Below are 18,954 nucleotides of genomic sequence, written 5' to 3'. Positions count from 1 at the left end.
AGTAGTCCGGATGTCCCAAGAGTCTGACATATACAGGAAATAAGTTTTCCATGCAAAATACAGCATTTAGAATTGGACTGCACAAAGCACTAGAAAATATTATATCAAGCATAAAACCAACACTGGCCCAAGATAGAATAGGTGACCTAATGCGACTTTGGAGTTTCTGATTTCTGTAATTCTCTATAAGCCCATTTTGCGAACCATAGTCTTCTGATTTACATCTCTATTGCAATATGTTGCCTATGAACCAAAGGATCCCCTGGAGACTACAGGGATCACTAGGAAATTTTTAACCAATTCCAAGAGAGAACAAAATGAGACGTATCTATTATGGTACTTCTGATTTTATGAGCTAAGCTTGTGCATTTTGCATTTAATTTTCTGTTCACAATTGGAGATGGATTTTTAAATAAAATTATCTTTCTTTAGCTCCAGTTAAACCACTGGTCTGAAGAACCTTAAATTATGAGAGTGTTAAATCAAACCCAGATCTGGAATTTGCAAATGGCTTCAATATTTATAATGGGACAAAAATCATGGGATCATAGAAAAGTAGGAAATTGTTTAATCCAGCCCTGCTGTTCAAGTGAGGATCATTCTTGTTTAAATTGTTCCAGATTATATGCCATATCCAAACCAAGCCAGACTGGAATGTTGTAATGTAGACCTGAATTTTGCAGTCCGAATCCCTCCTACCTTGTCCAAATTACTGTGCGCAACAGTTGACCCAGTGGGAAGTAACACTCATTTGAAAACTTCTTCTGACACCAGACGCAAGAAATGCATAGAATCCTGTAACTGTTAGTGCAAAAATAGAATGAATTAGACAAGAATCAGTGTCAAATTAGCTCTTGTCCAGGGGCGACGCGTAGAAGGTACATGGGGGTGCATGTGCACTCCCTGAGAGTGCCAGTGCACCCCCTGTCAGGCCACACTCCCTGTTTAGCCAGTGGGCAGGGGGGTAGGCAGGAACAGCAGTGCCCCCCCTGCGAACGCTGGCCAGGGAGTGGGGCCATGCAGCTGCTTTTACAGTGAGCAAGGTGGGCTGTGCACCCCCCCCAATCAGCAGGATCAGCTGCTGGAGGACACCCCTCTCCAGTCGCTGACTCAAGGGGCACCAGACACCCATGCTCTTGTCATATACTACAAAAGGAAAAGTAGATCACATTGTGTTTGTGATTTCAACCCTGTCCCCAAATCCATTGTCTGTTAAACTGCAAAGGGTTTAGAACAGGGATTCTTAACCTTTTTTGTGCCATGGACCCCTTTGGCAGTCTGGTGAAGCCTATGGACCCCTTCTCAGTATAATGAGCGTCTGTAGACAGGAAGACTGCGATCACATGCGATCTAGCGGCAGGTCTAATAACTACCGTAATTTCAAAGTAGTGATGCGTGTAAACGATATTTCGAGATATCTGCAACAACTGTAATGTGATAACAAAAATATCTGTGATTTCTATTGGTGACAAAGTCACAGGTACTGCTAATACTACTGTGGTTTGTTGCCTACATTCATAATTGAAGGAAATGCTAAATTTCAGTTAGAGGTTAGTGAAAATAAAGATGTAATTTTTTTCCCATCCAAGTTCACGGACCCCCTGAAATCTATCCACAGACTCCTTGGGGGTCCGTGGACCCCAGGTTAAGAACCCCTGGTTTAGAACATGTCTGTGACCAAATAGCTTCAGTGGGCTGATTTTTGCAGATCTGGTGGGAAACATTTTGGAAGGCTCGGTGCGAGCACACTTTGCTGTAAATAGTTTTATAAGCAGGACCCATTTATACCCCAAAAGAAGGTGGCAGTTTGGGCCTGGCAGAAGGTCACAGACTGCTCCCTGATTGGTTTGCCATGACATTATGTCTAATTTTATTGTATGAATCTTAGTGCCTGTGTTGATTACTGTAGTCGTGAAACAGTTTTGTTGTGAGTGTGACTGACTGTGCTGGAAGAGAAAGAAAGAGGCTTTGAGAGAATTGGAGTGTGGAAAGAGTGCTCCCGAGGAGGACGGAGTAGAGAGAAAGGAGTAGTCCCATGGGGGACAGAATAGAATCTGAGGAAGGACAGGAATGGCGGTGGCACAATAAAGACTGCTTGTTTGGAGCTGAACAGTCTGCTCTGCTGTTTGGGTATTGGCACTCTAACTCCCCCCACACACAACCCTTCTTTGAAGAAGAAAATACAACTCACCCTGAGATCTGACTAAAAAGAAGGAGCTTTCTAACTGTAGTGCTACTGGATCACCAAGGAAGCCAGAAATAGAGAAGAGCCAGGGTCTCAAACCCAGAGGCTTGGCCATTGTGAAGTTGCCAGAGCTGGCATCAGGGGGTCCTTCAGGAGAGGGAGAACAAATAAGGTTGCTTCATGACAACATCTGAAGAACAGGATAATTACAGCAAAAGCTTTGTTATCTGGCACCTGTGGGGAATGGGGGGTGCCGGATAATCAAATATGCTGGTTTCCTGAGAGGCCTTTGCCTGTTCGGGCCGGTGCCCCTCCTGCTGCGTCTGGAGCACCACCACTTCTCCTGGGGGCCCCAGGCACACTGGGGACAGGCTGTTATGCCCCAAGCCATAGGGGCTCAGCAGCACAGGCTGCTTTGCCCTGGGCCGTGCGGGCTCGGCAAAACCAGAAGTGCCATGGTGGGCATTTCCAGTTTTGCTTTTGCCGAGTTGACTGGCATGCTGGTTAATAGAGCATGCTGGTTTGTAAGGTGCCAAATAATGCGACTTTTGCTGTAATAGACTAAGGAAGTGGCTACAGACCTGAACAACTATGCTCATCTCAAAACATAGTTTTTTTTGTTTCAATGTCAAAGCAACTTTTTCTAGTTCTGATTTCTAGTTGAAATCTTGGTTCTCAGTAAATGATTATATGTCGTATACAGTTACGTGCATTGATATACAGGTACGTGCATAGCATAACTTCACTAGAAAGTAGAAACTTAAAACTGCAGAAGTTGTTATTTATAACCTCAGTCCTTAGAAATGCTAAGGACCTACTTACAAGTGTCGTAAGCATCCTCAGCTCCCGCTTGGGTTGATGAGTACCATATAGGATCAGGTCCTGACACTATACATGTGCAGCCTTGTTCAACTACAACCTTCTTGTTTTGTTTTGTCTCTGCAGGCAAATGAAAACCGGCAGCTCTTAAATGCCCTGAAAGCCTTGTTGGATGACTTTCGGTCCGAACTCCGGGATGATGAGCGAGAGCGCCAAGGGCTTCAACAACAGTATGCCAGAGACAAAGCAGCTTGGGAAGTAGAACTGACAGAGCTGAAGTGCCATCTGGAGCAGGTACTGTACCCCCTATCTGTGCCAAAAACCTTGTCTTTCTATTGGAAGCACGGGATGGTGCGTGGTGGTGCTCTGTCCCCACCCGCATACGCATACCCCCTCAGATCTTCTCAAGTACCCCTGGGGGTACGTGTACCCCCAGTTGACAACCCCTATCGTACAGCACAGCATAAAAGCTTTCGTTTTTAATTAGTGGAACTGAATTCTGTCTGTCAATCAAATGCTTACTAATGAATACAGATTTCCTGACAAGTGGTTGCTTTTTTGAAAAATAAAGTGTGATGGCATTTTTCCCCTTAAATTAACCTTTTCATGGGAATAAGAAATAAAAATATGGGAAAGAGACCAATTGCCATGGCAGATTTGGAGTCTGTGTATGGTTTGTGTATTTATTTGGCTGGTACACACCACTGTTGCCCCCCAGATGGAAAAGCAGTCAGCACAAGTTGTGGAGCTGAGTTCTCACTGTATACTTGATACAGGGAAAAATAGGTTTCAGTCATTAGTTTGTTTCATACTAGTGGTTATATTGGGCTCAGTAAGACCCCTCTCTCTATCTTTATCATTGTGTGAGTCTGCCAATAATATTTTGTGACATGTGGTGGTGGTTTGGGGGGTGGTTTTCCCCTCTCCCAAAATAAATTCAGAGGACTAAACTGATCAATAAATAACACAGAGAGGTCATTTTCCCACTAACATCCCAAAGCAGTATTTGCATATTGTGGCCAAAAACAATCCCATTAACACAACATTGGACATGCTATAAATCAGTGCCAATTACAGAAATCCAAGAATCCAAAGCAATCCAAGAATAATATCAGCATCCCACTGCAATATGTAATAAATGCCTGCAACCTCAAAGAAGTTGCATGTAACAAAACCTGATATTATTAGAGATTCAAAACCCAGAGTATTTTTAACACAGGTTCCATTTCAGAGTCAACAGGGGAGGAACTGATGAATAATTTCTGTCAAATATAAAATATGAAGTAGTTGCATTAATATCCTTTCCTATATTGTGAAAATCTGTGGAGCGTTAAGAGTTTAATCAAGCATCCAAGTAAGTCCCCCAGGTTATATTGCAACCCAAGATGTTATGGTGGTTATGTCTTCTTAGACTAATAGCTAAGACAGTGCAAGGAGTACAGAACCCCTTCTCTGGAAAAAGATAAGAACAAACATCGCTTCATATGCTGGCTTAAGTTTCTACTCAGAAACACTTCCTTTCCTCATGGGCAAAGTTACTGAGATCTCTTTTCCTTTTTGCAGTCTTTTTTTTTTCGGATTGACTGAGATTACAAAGGCACCCAACATTTGACAGTACATAATCAGCGGTCATCTTAGTTTGTCTCACTGTCCTTGCTGTCTTTTTCCCTGTATGCTGTGAAGCAGGAGGTTAATGTGGAAAGATGGTTTTCCTTGAGATAGCCACTTGCTAATTTAAGGTTACTGAAGCAAGTTTATATTGGGAAGATAAAATCTCCCATCCAGCAGAAAAGCACTACTTGCCAGGCCCAGAGATGATGCAGTGCTGCCTGCTGCTTTCAGGAACAACAGGAAAGTTTAACAGAGTGAATATCATTCAACATAAGACCTTGCTTGTCATGGGTTTTCTTGAATGCATCTTGCATTAAAGGGAGATGCTTTTAACATATGACGTAGAGTGCTAATTCCTGAATGCTGGACTCTAATAATGCTTAGCCTTGAGACAGACAAACTAAAACATTTCCTTTTCTGATAATTTAGAAGAACTTAGAGAATTTGAGGGAATCAGTATAAGGGCCAAGTCCTGAGCAAGAGCACTTGCATCAGTCTATAGACAGGATGGATTCTGGCAGAGTGGATCCTCATTAAGATGAATTCTGGCATGCTGATTTGGCTTTCATGCTTCTTTGACACTTCACAGCATGCTCTGTTGGCATGTTGGGACCTGTAGTCTGGTCACCAATTCCCCTGAGCATAATCTTAAATCCACAGTACACTTCAGAGGTATTTCACAGACACACCCTTTTGGAGCACATCCCTTTCCCTTGCTGTGTTTCCAAGCTATCTCTACACTTCTCAGGTAGGATGGCTTATGGATCTACACTTTCTTTGGCACCACTCCACTTCACTAGTCCCACATTTATTCATCATCAGTAGGCAAGGTTTTACTCTCAGACAATTGGAGAAAGATCATTTATCTTTTTAAGATTCCCTTTTCCCCTGTTTTCTTTTTTAATTTCCAAACCATAATGGATTTGATAAAGATAAAAATTCTATGTTACCAGAATATTACAAAAGGTGGGAAACTTGCTTTGAGGCTGTTTGGCGCTTTAGCGCTGTAGGTCATCCTGAAAATTAGTCATAATCAGTGGCAAGTGTTTACAGCTCAGCATGTTAACCACAGCTACAGGTTCTTGTGCCATTCTTCCCGAAGTGACGGCAAACATACAAGCATAGGTCTGCACACCAAGTAGCTTGGAGTTGCTCCAGGCACTTTAGCAGCCAGTGCCTACAGCTTCTGTTGTAGGATGCAAAATCCACATTAGCATTAATGTCTTGAGAAATGACCTGCAAATATTTAGAAACTATGTCCTAGGAGATGCACTTTCAGGCTCAGAGGAAAGGAGCCCACATCCATTTTACTTCACTTTACCTTAAAGGATGTTGCTGGCTTTGGCTCTGCAGGAACATTGTGGAATGCACAGTTCTGTGATGCTACGGCTACTAAGCAAACCAGCAAGAGCTTGCAGGCTCATTGTGATCCAGGGGAAATAAGGCAACAGTCAAAACAAACCCCCCATAACAATTCTAAACAATGTACCACATTGAATACTACAGTGATGTGGCATACCCCCTGCAGAGTGGCTACAGTGCTAATTCTGCCTTCCCCCTCTGCTGCCTCTTGAGGCATTAGGTGGAACTGGACCTAGCTGAACACAGGTAATGGGAAATGTAAAAAGAACAAAACCATCTTTTTAATTATTTACTTTCTGAATTTAACCATTGGCACATTTGTACATGTTCCTGCAGCCATTTAAGTTATATTTTACAGCTATTTTTGGACAGTGTTAGCAAGCATGCACCAGGATCAGAAGTGGGAGGGAAACAAAGCTGGTTATTATTAGTCAGTATATCCACCCAAGTGGCCATGCAGCACAAGCACATAGACAGTAATGCTTGTCTGTAGTATATTACTGCTTACTGCTCTCCCCCAAAGCAGTGCAACTCTCAGGACTGTCCCGGGGGAGAGGGGTGCAAATCAGGGCAACCGTCCTGAGCCCCATGCTTTGAGGGGCCCCACAGAGCTGGGCACAGTGATCGCAGCAACTCTGCGCCACTGCTGCTGGTTTTACATTCAGCTGCTTACCACCCCTCCCCCACCACTGCCACCATTGCTGCCAGTGGCAGTGGCAGTTTCTTTGGGTCCAGGGTGCTTGGGATCGGGGCAGAGGCAGGGCCCAGACAGGCCGATTTGCCCTGGGCACCATACCCTGTTCCAGTCAGCTCTGGCAACTCTGCAACATTTAGCAAAGGACAACAAACTGAGGGGTTATTTATTTTTGGGTCATTGCTGTAGATAATCAGGTGATTGAGGAGACTAGAGCTAAGAAAAAGAAAGAAATTGGAAGATGCACAGAAAAAAAAAAGCGGAAGTGCACAAAACCAGTCTTGTACGTACTTATTTTAGAAAAAGAATGTCGTTGCCTTCAGAACTATCACAGGTGACTGAGGTGTCTAATTTACTCCATGTATATCATTCTAGGGTCCCGTCACTCTGTTATCTTGGTGTTGTGAACAAATCAACAGCTTTTGAGACTGACATGTTTGTGATAAAATGAAATTAACATAGTGCTTTTTTCCCCTTAAATGTTTTATGTAACTTTTTGATTATTTAGTTTGGAATTTTCTTGACAGTGCCTTTTTTCTGGTTGCCTTTCTAGCACATAACTGTACTTTAAGATTAGCAATACTCTGCTAATCCTTTTCTGAGAATATTAATAGTGTGACTTTTAAAAGATCTTCCCTTTATGATGTAGGCCTTGCCTTCGAGAGGCTAGTCTACTAACAACTTTTTCTTTTAATGGTAGTTGGAAGGCAAGAGTGAAAAAATCCAAGGAGAAGCTGGTCTCCCCACAGAGACAAAGGGCGCTTTTAAAAGGGAGAGAGAGGAACACAAGAAACTGTTGGCTGATAGTCACAGCTTGGTGATGGACCTACGATGGCAAATCCAGCACAGTGAAAAGAATTGGAATAGGGAAAAGGTAGAACTTTTGGATAGGTTGGACAGAGACCGGAGAGAGTGGGAACGTCAGAAGAAGGAATTGCTGAGAAGGATAGAACAGGTAAGAAGTAGAAGTGCACCACTAGAGATTTTGGGGGCCGATACTCATACCAATTTTTATAGAGGCATATTGGCTGATACCAATCTGATTTCTGATACAGCATGGAGAGCTGTGTACAGCTGGTAAGTCTGTTGTGGTAGAAGGGGAGGGAGGAAGGGAAGTAGTGTGGGGGAACAGATCAAGGCCCCTGTGGTGAGGGAGGAATGGGGCTGAGGCATGGGCTGGGGCAAGCACTGCCCAGCTGGGGTGGGGCATGGGATGGAGCTGCAGCTCATGCTGGGGGGTGGGGGAGCAGCTCCTGCTGCTATGCACACCCTGGGAGGACATGGGGGGGCATGTGCCCCTGAGTCTGTGTGGGGCCTGGGCAGGGCAGGCTGCGGCTGGGGCTGGGGCAGTGCTGGGCTCTTCCCAGCACGTGGGGCAGCGGGGGTTGGGCTGAGCTGCGGTCTTGCTGGGTGGTGATGGGAGGTGGTTATGGGGGAAGTGCATTTCCCCTAAAATTCACCTTAGCCCCCCTCCCAGTGCTGCCAACCCTGAGCACAGCACAGCCCAAACCCCTCCCACTGCTCCCAGTGCAGCCCCCACCCCTCCCACTGCACCTCTAGTAAGAAGTCATTGGCTATATATTAACAAAAGTCAAACAGAGGTCAAAAAATTTTACTGAGAAGCAACACAGGGTTAATGTTGGAAACATCAGTGTTTGTCATAACACACAATGATAAAATCACAAGGGAGTAAAGGGGAAAATTAGTACTCTGTGTACTGACACTGCCTATGAGAAATCAGCTTCAGGTTAAAGGTCATTTCCTGCCCCATTCTATTTAGCCAATCCACGCATTGCCACACTGATTCATTCTCTCTCAAAGCTTGTGTGAATGTTTTATTTCTTGATAAAAATCTAAATCTCAGATGCAGTTATTCAAGGTTTGGTATACAGCTGCCTGCCAAAAGAAAGATCTGCTTTTCCATAAACTCACTACCAAAGATTTTTAAACAACTAATAAATGTTTCCCTAACTTCTTTGTGGTTTGATTGGACTGATGCTCTCCTATGAATGGAGTTCTAGTTAAAAAAAAAAAAAAAAAAAAGCCACTCTCATGTGATCACAGTAGGTTCCCAGGCAAAACAGGAAGTTAGCTGTAAGGAATTTTCAAGGTTTGGTATACAGTGTGTTAAGGGACACAAGCACAGCATTTTGTTCAGAGAAGCGATATAATTATTTGGATGTTCATGGTGCTATCCCTCTGAATTTAATTTTTTAAGTAATGTGTTGTTTATGTCACTGCAACACAATGAGGAATTTCGCCTGATTAGAAAATACTGTTCCTATCCCTTGAAGGTTAGGGATAACCTTCCTTAGCCTAGCCTTTGGCATCAGTGTAACCTTGCAGGCAGATGATATATTTATGATCCCATTAACATGTTAATTACCCCATAAATGGCAACATACCACATGGCCAGCATATAACACCACCATAAAATAGCAAATCAGCCACAAAGATGTTTCACATATAACATAAAATATTTTTGTGGCTGGTTTGTATGACACCTTAAATTGAACCAGAGCCTTATCCCCATGCCAACAATCAGCCGATTCTCAGCATGAGAACTTGGACAGCCCAGAGTCTAGAGCCTGGGATTGTATTATGGCTATGTTTCCAACCATATCCAAGTAGACATGGAATCCAAAAAGGAGATGAGAGAGGAAAGGAATCATTTTCAAGTGGCCTTCCAGCTGCCCTTATACAAAGGCAGATCTTCACAAAGGTGTTGACAACTGGGTAACCTGTTTCTGAGGTACAATTCTAACTAACCAAAAATAGAATCAACCCCTTTTTAAAGGATAGGTAGGCAAGAGTAGCATTTTGAAAATCTGGTTATTTGCTGGTAAGAATTCATAAAAGCATCTATTCTTATAATTGAGAATCCTGGTTTTTTCTCTTTAAAAATCACAGATTCTCTTACTAAAGTGCCAAAATCTACATAGTCCTCACCCTGCCCAGCACTTCCCTCCCCCCTCCCCTCAGCAGCTCAAGCCAGGCTGGGATTGTCACAGCCCTGCTCATTCCCAAGCTGTCCACCTCCAAAGGGGTGGAGGAGGAGGGCAGGGGTGAGAAGGAGGAAATGTACCCCACTGCTGGCCTGGCACTGTCCCCTCCAGCTGAGGTCTGCCTGGCATGGAGGAAAAGCTCTAACCAGGGGGATTTTCACACCCCACATTCTGAGCCAGACTGGGATCAAGCCATCTGCCTCCAAGAGGGGTGGGTGGAGGCAGAGTGTGAGAACACATCCCCGGAGCTGCACTGGGGGGGTCCCAGCCAAGGTCTTCCCAGCACAGGGGAGAAGCACCCACAAGGGGCTTTTCACATCCCTGCAGGTCCCAGCCCCAGCACCAGCCCCTCCTCATCCATTTGCTCAAAGGCAGATAGCTTGGGAAGTAGCAAGGCTGGGGTATCCTAGCTGAGCTCGGGGTGTGGGCAAGGCAGTGCGAAAAGCCCTCTGGCTTTTCCCCTGTCATAGGTAGAAGTTGGCTGGGGGGACCAGTGCTGGGCCACCAGAGTAGGTCTGATCCCTCTGCCCTGGTCCCCACCCCCTGCCCCTCTCAGAGGCAGATGGCTTGGGAAGTAGCAGGGCTGGGGCAATCTCAGCCTGGCTCGAGCTAAAGCCGGGCAAAAAGGGCCCTGGTAGGAGCTTTGTCCTTGCATTGGGGCAGACTTCAGCCAGAGGTGGAGAGGGTGGTGCATTCTGACACCCTGCCCCCCTCCCAGAGATGGATGGGTGAGGAAGGGTGGGGGCTGGGGTGATCCTAGCCCAGCTCTGGATGCACAGGGTGTGAAAAGCTCTGTAGTGGGTGCTTTCCTTCCCACACCAGACAGACCTCAGCTGGGAAAGATGTGCAGGGGAGGCTGATATGTTCCCCTCCCTCCCCTCCCCACCCTCGGAGGCAGGCAGCTGAGGAAGGGGTGGAGCTGGGATGATCTGAGCCCAATTCAGGCTGTAGGGGGCTGAACCCCGCCCCCCAGTTGGTGCTTTTCCCGTCCACATTGGGTGGACCTCTCTGAGGGAATGCATTCCCATGTCACCTCCCTCCCTCTGGTAGACAGATGGCTGAGGAGGGTGCAAGGCTGAGCCAATCCCAGCCTGGCTCTGAACTGATGGAGGGGTGGCAAGAAAAGCTCTAGTGGGGGGCTTTTTCCCCTCCCCCCTGCAGCAGACCCTGGCTGGGGGAGCTTTTTCTCCATGCCAGGCAGTAGCAGGGAAGGATGCATTCCATCTCTCTAGGAGGCAGAGGCTGGGGACAGGGTGGGGCTGAGCCAATCTCACCCTGGCTTGCTGGGCTGCAAGGAGGGGAGCAAAAAGCCCCTACCACAGGGGCTTTTCCTCCCCTTGACATACAGCTGGGGGCTAGGAGGGCCTGGGGGCTGGTCCTTTGCCCCCTGTCCTAACAGACACAGGCAGGAAACAGGCTTAGGAGCAGAGGCTTTATTGCCTCTGCTCTGTGACAGCTGGGGACAGAGCCAGCCCTGGTCGCTGGAGCAGACAGCATTGCCTAGGGCTGCAAAGCTGTGGGACTGTAAATTAACTTGAGTCAGGAGGGGATTTAGGACAGAAGTTCCTAAAACTGGTTTAACCTAAATCAGTTAAGTCTCATACTACATCCATCCAGGTTTTTCTTAAGCTGTTTTCAGCCATTTTGAAAGTGGTTTATGTGGACTGAACTTCTGTTCTGTTACAGTGTTAAACCAATTTCCAATCGTTTAAACTTGTTTACGTACAATTTCTGTCCCTAGCCTAGTAGACAGTTTTAAAACTATGTGCTACTTAGTTATCTTGTGAAAGTCATTATTACCACAGGAGTCTGCAGAGCAGGGATGGAAAATGTCGGATCTGGCCGGTGGCTGGACTCCATTTCCCAGCAGCTCCTGCCCATGTGGTTTGAGCCAGTTTCCACAGAGACCCTAGCAGCACTTGCACTGTGATAGCAGGGGCTGAGGTTTTCGTGGAGATGGGCCCCAGCAGTGCTGGCAGGATGGGAAGCTGATCTGGGGCTGGGCTGGGATATTGCAGCAGTGACAGTGTGGTCCAGAGCAGAGCCGTGATCTGTAGCCTAAATGCTTCGGGCAGGGGCATGCAGGCAGCAGATCACAGCTCTGCCCCATCTCCTTGCGGTGGTGACAGCATGGTCTGGAGCTGGGGCTGAGCCGCAATCTGCTGCCTGCACACCCCTTCCTGGAGCATGCAGGCTGCAGATCACAGCTGTGCCTTGGCTCTGGACCATGCTGTTACCGCTGCAAGATCCCAGCCTGGCCCTGAAGCAGCTTCGTCCTGCCAGCACTGCTGGGGCCAGTCTCCACAGAAACCCCAGCCTTGTGCTATCACAGCATGACTGCGCTGGGGTCTCCATGGAGACCAGTGCCAGCCAGGTGGGCAGGGGCTGCTAGGAAATTGAGTCCACTGTGGGCTGGACTTTGCCCACCCCTGCTGTAGAAGCAGTAAGATAGCCAGGTTCGAAAAGGGACTAGACAGATTCATGGATGATAGTTCTATTAATAACTATTAAACAGAAGTGTCAGAGATGTATCTTTTGGCATCTTGTTTAGATGGTAGATGTCAGGGAGGGTGATTCAGGCTTAACTCTAGGAAACACTTATTTATAGTTAGGCTGTCCAGACTGTGGAATAAACTCCCTCCAGAGGTGGTATAATCACCTACCCTAAAAAACTTCAAGAGGAGACTGGACAGTCACCTCACTGGGGTCACCTGACCCTAGTTGTCTTTCCTGTCTAGTGCAGATGGGCTGGACCCAATGATCTGTCCCAGAGCTGAGGTAATAAAGCCTCTGTTCCTAAGCCTGTTTCCTGCAAAGTCCCTTCCAGCCCCGTACAATCTGTGAATCTATGAACAGGGATTGCTCACTCTACATATACCCAATTCAGTGCTCTTCCTCTAAAGCATCTGCACCTGCCGCTGCTGGAGATAAGCTTGCTACCAGTGAGTATGGCACTGAGGCTGAAACTGGGCTGCCAGTAAGTTTGTGCTCACTGACAGCCCAGTCCCAGGGTGAGGGGACAGGTGCAGAGCAGGCAGGCTGGACTTCCCCTAGATTGCACTTAGCGACTATCCACTCCATAATCCCTGCTTCCCTTATCCGAGGCTAAGAGCACAGAGGAATGTGGGATGCTGGGGAACTGAGAGTCTCTGTGTAACACTATGTCGCACTGGATCCATACTACATGGGGTGCTACAAAATGTAACACTACAGAGAAGTCCCCCTTTCAGTGCCCCTTTCAGTCCCCCTCATTTCTGTTGTTCTTCCGTCATTTTTACAGTGCTGCAGGGGCAGGCATGTGTCTGTCCCCTTGCCTTTTGTAGTGCTACTATGGTGTTTGTAGTACTACAATAGTAATGTCTGTCCACAACCTCTGTGTCCTAAATGATGGAGCTTATTGACTCCCTGGACCTTGCAAAAAATGTTCTCAAACCCTTACAGTCAGTTTTACCAGCAAATATAAGTTTCTAGTGACATTCCATTATTACTAGAAAAATACCGTTAGTCATGTTACAGTTGTAACTTGAATGAAAATTATTTGCCTAATTTATTTTTAATATTGTCATTAATTAATCTTGACTTCTAGTTCCACGCACTATCTGGTTTTAAGAAATGCAGAATTAGTCCCTTTAATGCTTCTCATGCCAACATGTACCTTCTTTAAACACATGCGCACTCAATTCCACACTCAAGTTTGTTGCAGTGCTCTGGTATGTATTCTGGTCATTTACTATGCAGTGGCTACAGGTTTTTAAATTTTGCTGTTTATAAAAGAGCATTTTCAGCATCAAGAAACAAGAGTTTGGAATTAGTCTTACTAGAAAGATACAGCTCTGATATTTTAGAGTCCAAAAGAATCATGTTTGTTTTGGGATTCCAGAAAGTTTCCTGAGCTTATAATTGCATTGTTGTAGGATATCTTAGTGAGAGAAATTTAAATTGAGAAAACTTTGATTTTCTGCCTTTAAAAATCAGATTTATGAGAGCATTATTATTAAAAGTAATTCAAAAAATGAAGAGCAGTGTTTTGAAATCCTCTAAACAGCTCCCCATTCGGACATGAACACATACTGTATTGCTAGTATCCCTAGAGCCAAGCATTGATACAGGCCAAAGTCCAAACTAAGACTACTGCCTCTGAGTGCCATGTGTAGTACACTCATGGTAAGTTTCCAGAGAAATTCAAGAGTTTCATTGAACTGTTTTAATATTTGATTCCTGGAAAAAAAATATTCTTTCTTCTGGTCAGATTGGATCTCATTGGATCTCTGTAAAGTCTTAATACCAATGCAATAATTTTCTTACTAAAATGATCAAACAAAATATTTTTTCAATGTTGGAAAATTAATTAATTTAGGAATAAGCATGTTTCTGATCTGTGGGTTGAGGAACCGTAACTGCAAGCAACAATTCACAATCAAGTATTAGTGGGTGTGATGTAGATTTTCTTCCATGCTTCTTTTCTCCTCCTGTATACAAGAGCCCACTCACAGTATTAAATTGCTGTTTCCTACTGTGGAATCTCTCATCCTCTGCATCATGCAGTCATAGAATAGTACAAGTCTGCATATTTCTACTGAATATTTTAGATGATGCCATATATCCTGAGCTGCAGCATTCACAGTGAAGAAACAGAGCCTTGAAAAGCCAAGGTCTCTAGAAAATGCATGCAGATTTTGACAGACTACATCTGTGGTAATTTCAGTTTTACTCTGTTCCTTTGCAGCTTCAGAAAGAAGTGAATCCACAGAGAGGAGACAGTTTCCTTTGTGACCAAAAAGAGAATAACCTTCGTCCGTTTTCAACCCAGGGGAACCTTCACGTGCCTCGTCCAATGGGGACAAGATCCTACTCTGATTCAGATGCCATACAGTTCGATGATCGATCACTGTCTAAGCTGAAGGAAAGTGATAGATGCACTGCCACAGAAAACCTCTTTCTTGAATCACTGTCTTTGGATTCTCCTGATGAATCTGAGGAGCCTCAGCCTCGAAGATTAGAGCAGGAGAAGTTCTTGACTTGTCTACCTGAAGTATGTTTTTTTTTTCCCCAGTCACATCCTTAATTATATCATAATCAGGGTAGCTGTCATTACAGGTGTACCAATACATTGGTCTGATATCATATTGGCAGCAATATAAAGAAAGAAAATTGAGTGTATCAGAAATCGACCTGATTTGGCCGATTAAATGCCCATGCATGTGCACAGCCACTGCACAGCACATAGGCAGCTCAGTCCGGCAGTGTGGAAAGCTGCGTGCAGCTTGTAAGTCTGTTGTAGTTGAAGGGGAGGAGGAAGGGGTAGGAAAGAAGTGTGGGGTGGCAGATCAAGGCCCCTGTAGTGAGGGAGGAGTGGGGCTGGGGCTGGGGCAAGCACTGTCCAGCTGGGGTGAGTCAAGGTGCAGGACAGAGCCATGACTCGTCTGGGTGGCCCAGGGGGAAGTGGGGTGGCTCCCACAGCTACACACACCCTGGGAGGGCATAGGGAAGCATGCGCCTCCATGTCTGCATGGGGTGAGGGCAGGGCAGGCTGCAGCTGTGGGCTGGGGCCAGGGTGGCTCTTCCTGGCATGTGGGGAGGAGGTTTGGCCAGGCTGCACTTGGGACAGGTGGTGGCAGTACTGGGAGGGGGGCTGCAGTGAATTTTGAGGGGCTGCAGCCCCCCCATAGCCCTCTTCCAGTGCTGCCACTGCCCACCCTGAGCACAGCCTGACCCCAACATCACCCTCCCATGCACCGGGAAGAACCTAGCACCACCCCAGCCTGCAGCTGCAGTCTTCCCATGCCCTCCCAGGATGTGTGGAGTGGCAGGAGCTGTTTCTCCCCACCCCACCCCATGCTCCCTGGACAAGTTGCAGGTACATCCCATGCCCTACCCTGCCCCACCCCAACTGGACATCACTTGCCTCAGCCCCAGCCCCACTCCTCATCACAGGGGCCTTGATCTGCCCCTCCATGCCTCTTCCCTCCCCCCTCCCCTTCCACCACATCAGACTTACCAGCTGCATGCAGCTCTCCATGCTGTATCAGAAATCAGATCGGTATCGGCCAATATGCCTCCTTAAAAACTGGCTATCAGTATCGGCCCCCAAAATCTCTATTGGTCCATCCCTAGTTGTCATACTGTGTGTTGAGTAGGTGTTAATCCTGGTAGGAAACCAGCAATTAGTTAATATAATCTAATGAAACCAAAAGGATCTTAAGATATTCATCAGCCACAAGCCAAGGTGGAGGATTAGAAACTGACCATTTTTATTATTATTTATACTGGATTATGCATAGATTACAAGAGCAAACACCCCTCCAGTTTTAAAAAAATGCAAAAAGGTAGGGCTGTACTTTAAGAAGTGCTCAGGTCATACAGCTTCATTGTTGAAAACTACCTTATCATTCAACATCAGTAAATAATTGGTGCTACTGAGTGACGTTCTGGATTCATTGTTTGAACTGCCTTGTCTAGGGTGTGCACCCAGGATTTGAGGTGCCAACCAGAGTGGGGAAGAGTGAGCAGAATCCAGGTGCATACTAGCTTGGGAAACCAGATGGTCAGCCTGAGAACTGGATCTGGGAGCAAGCTGAGTCAGGAAGTCAGAGGGCAAGCTGGGTTGAGCAGTCAGGAGATCAAGTAGAGAACAGGGTTTAGGTATAGACCGAGTTAGGAGGTCAAAGGATCAGACAGAGCGTGGAGTCAGAAAGCAAGCCAGATCAGATAGCCAGGAGACAAAGCAGAGCGCAAACAGAAGCACAAGCCAGAAGGAACAGATAGGCAGTTTGGGTACGATTGCCCAAACAGTTCCTCTTCTGGGTCAAGGGTTTATGTGGGAGGGAGTAAAGGGTCAGCTTACCCTGGCTGGCCACTCCAGTGGCAAGGAGTGGGTGGATGGTCAGCCCCAAAGGGAGGTTTCTGGCCAGCTTTGCTCAGCCTTGATGGTAAGCTGGAGCGGTAGCAGGCAGGAAGGAGTGGCTGCTGCAGGCATACCAAGTCCTTGGGTTTGAGGCCATGACCTGACATTGAGTATTAGTTTGGATTGATTGACTGTGGTTCCTTTCTGTTAAAATTAACAATATAATTAACAAATTAGCAAGCACTGGTAATATAAAGAGTCTTAAACTGATCATGTATCTGTCAGTCATGTACCCCTATATTAAGGCAAAACCCAGAATGGTCCAACCATGCCACAATAGGTGAACTTTGGGTCCCAGTGAAGTTTTGCAGAAAGTCTAAATAATTCAGGAAATATTTTCGAATTTTTTCTTGTAGTCACTTATAAGTGTGTGTCAGTGGATATGAGTGTGGGGGTGTGTAAAAATACATTGCCTCTCCTTAGTAGAATAGATATATTTGATAGATGGTATGGGGCAGTTCAGTGTTTATTGTCTCAGATGTTTTTGAGTGCTGGAAATATTCTTTTCTATTTCCAGCACTTTAAATGCACCCTGTTATCTGAGAGTCAAGCTTATTTGGAGGATTATTTTGCCCTTTTCATACATTGTTGCCCCTTTTCACAAATTTTTAAATGAAGGTTCTGCTAATGGGGTTAGGTCCCTAATGTCGTTTGGGCAGACTGCTTGCCTTCAAACCATGTTTTACAGAAACTTGTACAAACTCGTTCCCTTCAGTGGGCTTGCTCAGGTAAAACTGGAGCTTAATTAATGCACAAGAAAAGAAAATGAAATCTAGGGAATCAGGCCCCTAGTCCTTCAATATAATTCTGGATTGAGCAAAAGGTGCTATTTTTGTCCAGTAATTTAATCTTCAGGAATTTTCTTGCTTTTATGGGATCAAATCAAATCCTAAATTCTAGTATTTTTTTGTTTCTAAACTCATACTTTTATGTTGCTTAGTTTATATTTTGTACATTTAATAGTAACACAGTATACAGTAATATAAATAAATACCAAAAATAACCCTAGATCAGTTGCTTGAGGAAAACCCAGTTTTAAGAAACTAATTATGGGAGCTGTCACTGGGGAATAATTGCTCTAACAACACCTAAATGCTGTTAGGAAGCTGTAGGTATTCCCCAGATGAAACAAGTAATAGTCTTCCCACACATTTAATATATCTAGTTTAATGAGTTTCAACTGGTGCCATTTGTTGGTACCTAGAGAATTTATAATAAAGCCTTATGTCAAAAGACCACATTTTTCTCTCTTATTGCAGCAAGGTCTTTAATTTGAAACAGATTAGCTCCAAAGAGCTAATTCACCCACACAGATATGAACCAGAACTTTAATATGCACTTTTGGAGGATTGTCATTTAAGTCTCCTTTTGTTTCATACGCACATGGACTAGTTAAAAGTGAAGATATTTTCAGATTTGGAAGTGACAGCATTCATACATGTGTATTAAAAAGGACAGTACACAGATGTACCACTCAAATTTCTCTCTCAGGAAAGAAATTGGTCATTTTTTGAAAAAAAAAAAGTTATGGAGCTATCAGGAACAAATGGCAAACTACTTTAGGCAAAGCACTAATATTATAAGCCATGTACAGGTTCACAAATAACTTGTCTTTTTTTCACTGCAGGAAGAAGAAGCGCACAAAGGAAATCTTCAAAGGTGAGTAAAGCTGATGGGAAAAGCACCAGACAGCTAGCTAACTGACAAAACGTTGGACTCATTTGTGGCTTTGCCACAAACCCTGGTGTGATACAACTTTGCTGCTCCAGAACAAGACTGGAAAGCAGATAAATGGATTTACCCAGCAGTTAAATATGCCACGATATAGGCCTTTTCTTCTCTTGCTAGTTACATTGGGCTGAATTCAGCCATGGGACAAATAGGTGCACTATTGAAATGAATAGAGTAGCAGCCTGCACTAAGTCTGAATCTGACCCTAGTCTTCATTAAAAATTTGGTGTAGAATGTTTTTTTTTATTCACTACAATACCACACTATAAAAATAATCAAACTTACTACTTACAGACATGTAAAAAAAAAAACCAAAACAGTGCTTTACTTTAAACTCTGTACACCCTTGCACCAAGCCTAGCACATGCCGAGAAGAGACATCACATTAGTTTGACCTGGCTCACCCAACCTCTGCCCAGATAGGGCGCTTCAGCAGGGCTTTTTTTGTGTTTTTATCTAATGGCTGATTTAATTAGTTTTTAATAAAAGCTCAAAAAGCCCTTCTGAAGCGCCCGATTTATATAGTTCAGGTTGAACTAATGCACTGCTTCTTCCAGTAAAGCACTTTTTGTTTTGTTTTTTCCATGTTTGTCAGCATCCTTTGTTACTCATGGTCTACCCATCTAGTCTGAATTTGCATATT

General features: G+C 45.0%; 1 protein-coding gene across 12 annotated transcripts in view; it reads left to right on the top strand.

Moving 5' to 3' along the window:
* MTCL1 (microtubule crosslinking factor 1) overlaps positions 1–18,954 on the top strand; it is a 190,662-nt gene that overhangs the window by 159,661 nt on the left and 12,047 nt on the right. For 11 of the 12 annotated variants that reach the window (XM_090039705.1, XM_090039698.1, XM_090039696.1 and 8 more), the window contains 4 exons: positions 3,131–3,298; positions 7,372–7,626; positions 14,403–14,708; positions 18,208–18,239. In XM_090039705.1, the coding sequence (XP_089895831.1) occupies positions 3,131–3,298; positions 7,372–7,626; positions 14,403–14,708; positions 18,208–18,239 (761 nt within the window). The remainder of the gene's footprint in view (positions 1–3,130; positions 3,299–7,371; positions 7,627–14,402; positions 14,709–18,207; positions 18,240–18,954) is intronic. The other variant, XM_090039700.1, reaches the window with a different exon arrangement.

The sequence above is a fragment of the Crocodylus siamensis genome, chromosome 3 (assembly GCF_052110815.1).
Source record: "Crocodylus siamensis isolate JL-2025a chromosome 3, ASM5211081v1, whole genome shotgun sequence".
NCBI classification, from domain to species: Eukaryota; Metazoa; Chordata; order Crocodylia; family Crocodylidae; genus Crocodylus; species Crocodylus siamensis.
The sequence above is the reverse complement of the archived record's forward strand: the minus strand, read 5'-3'. Positions and strand labels throughout refer to the sequence as shown.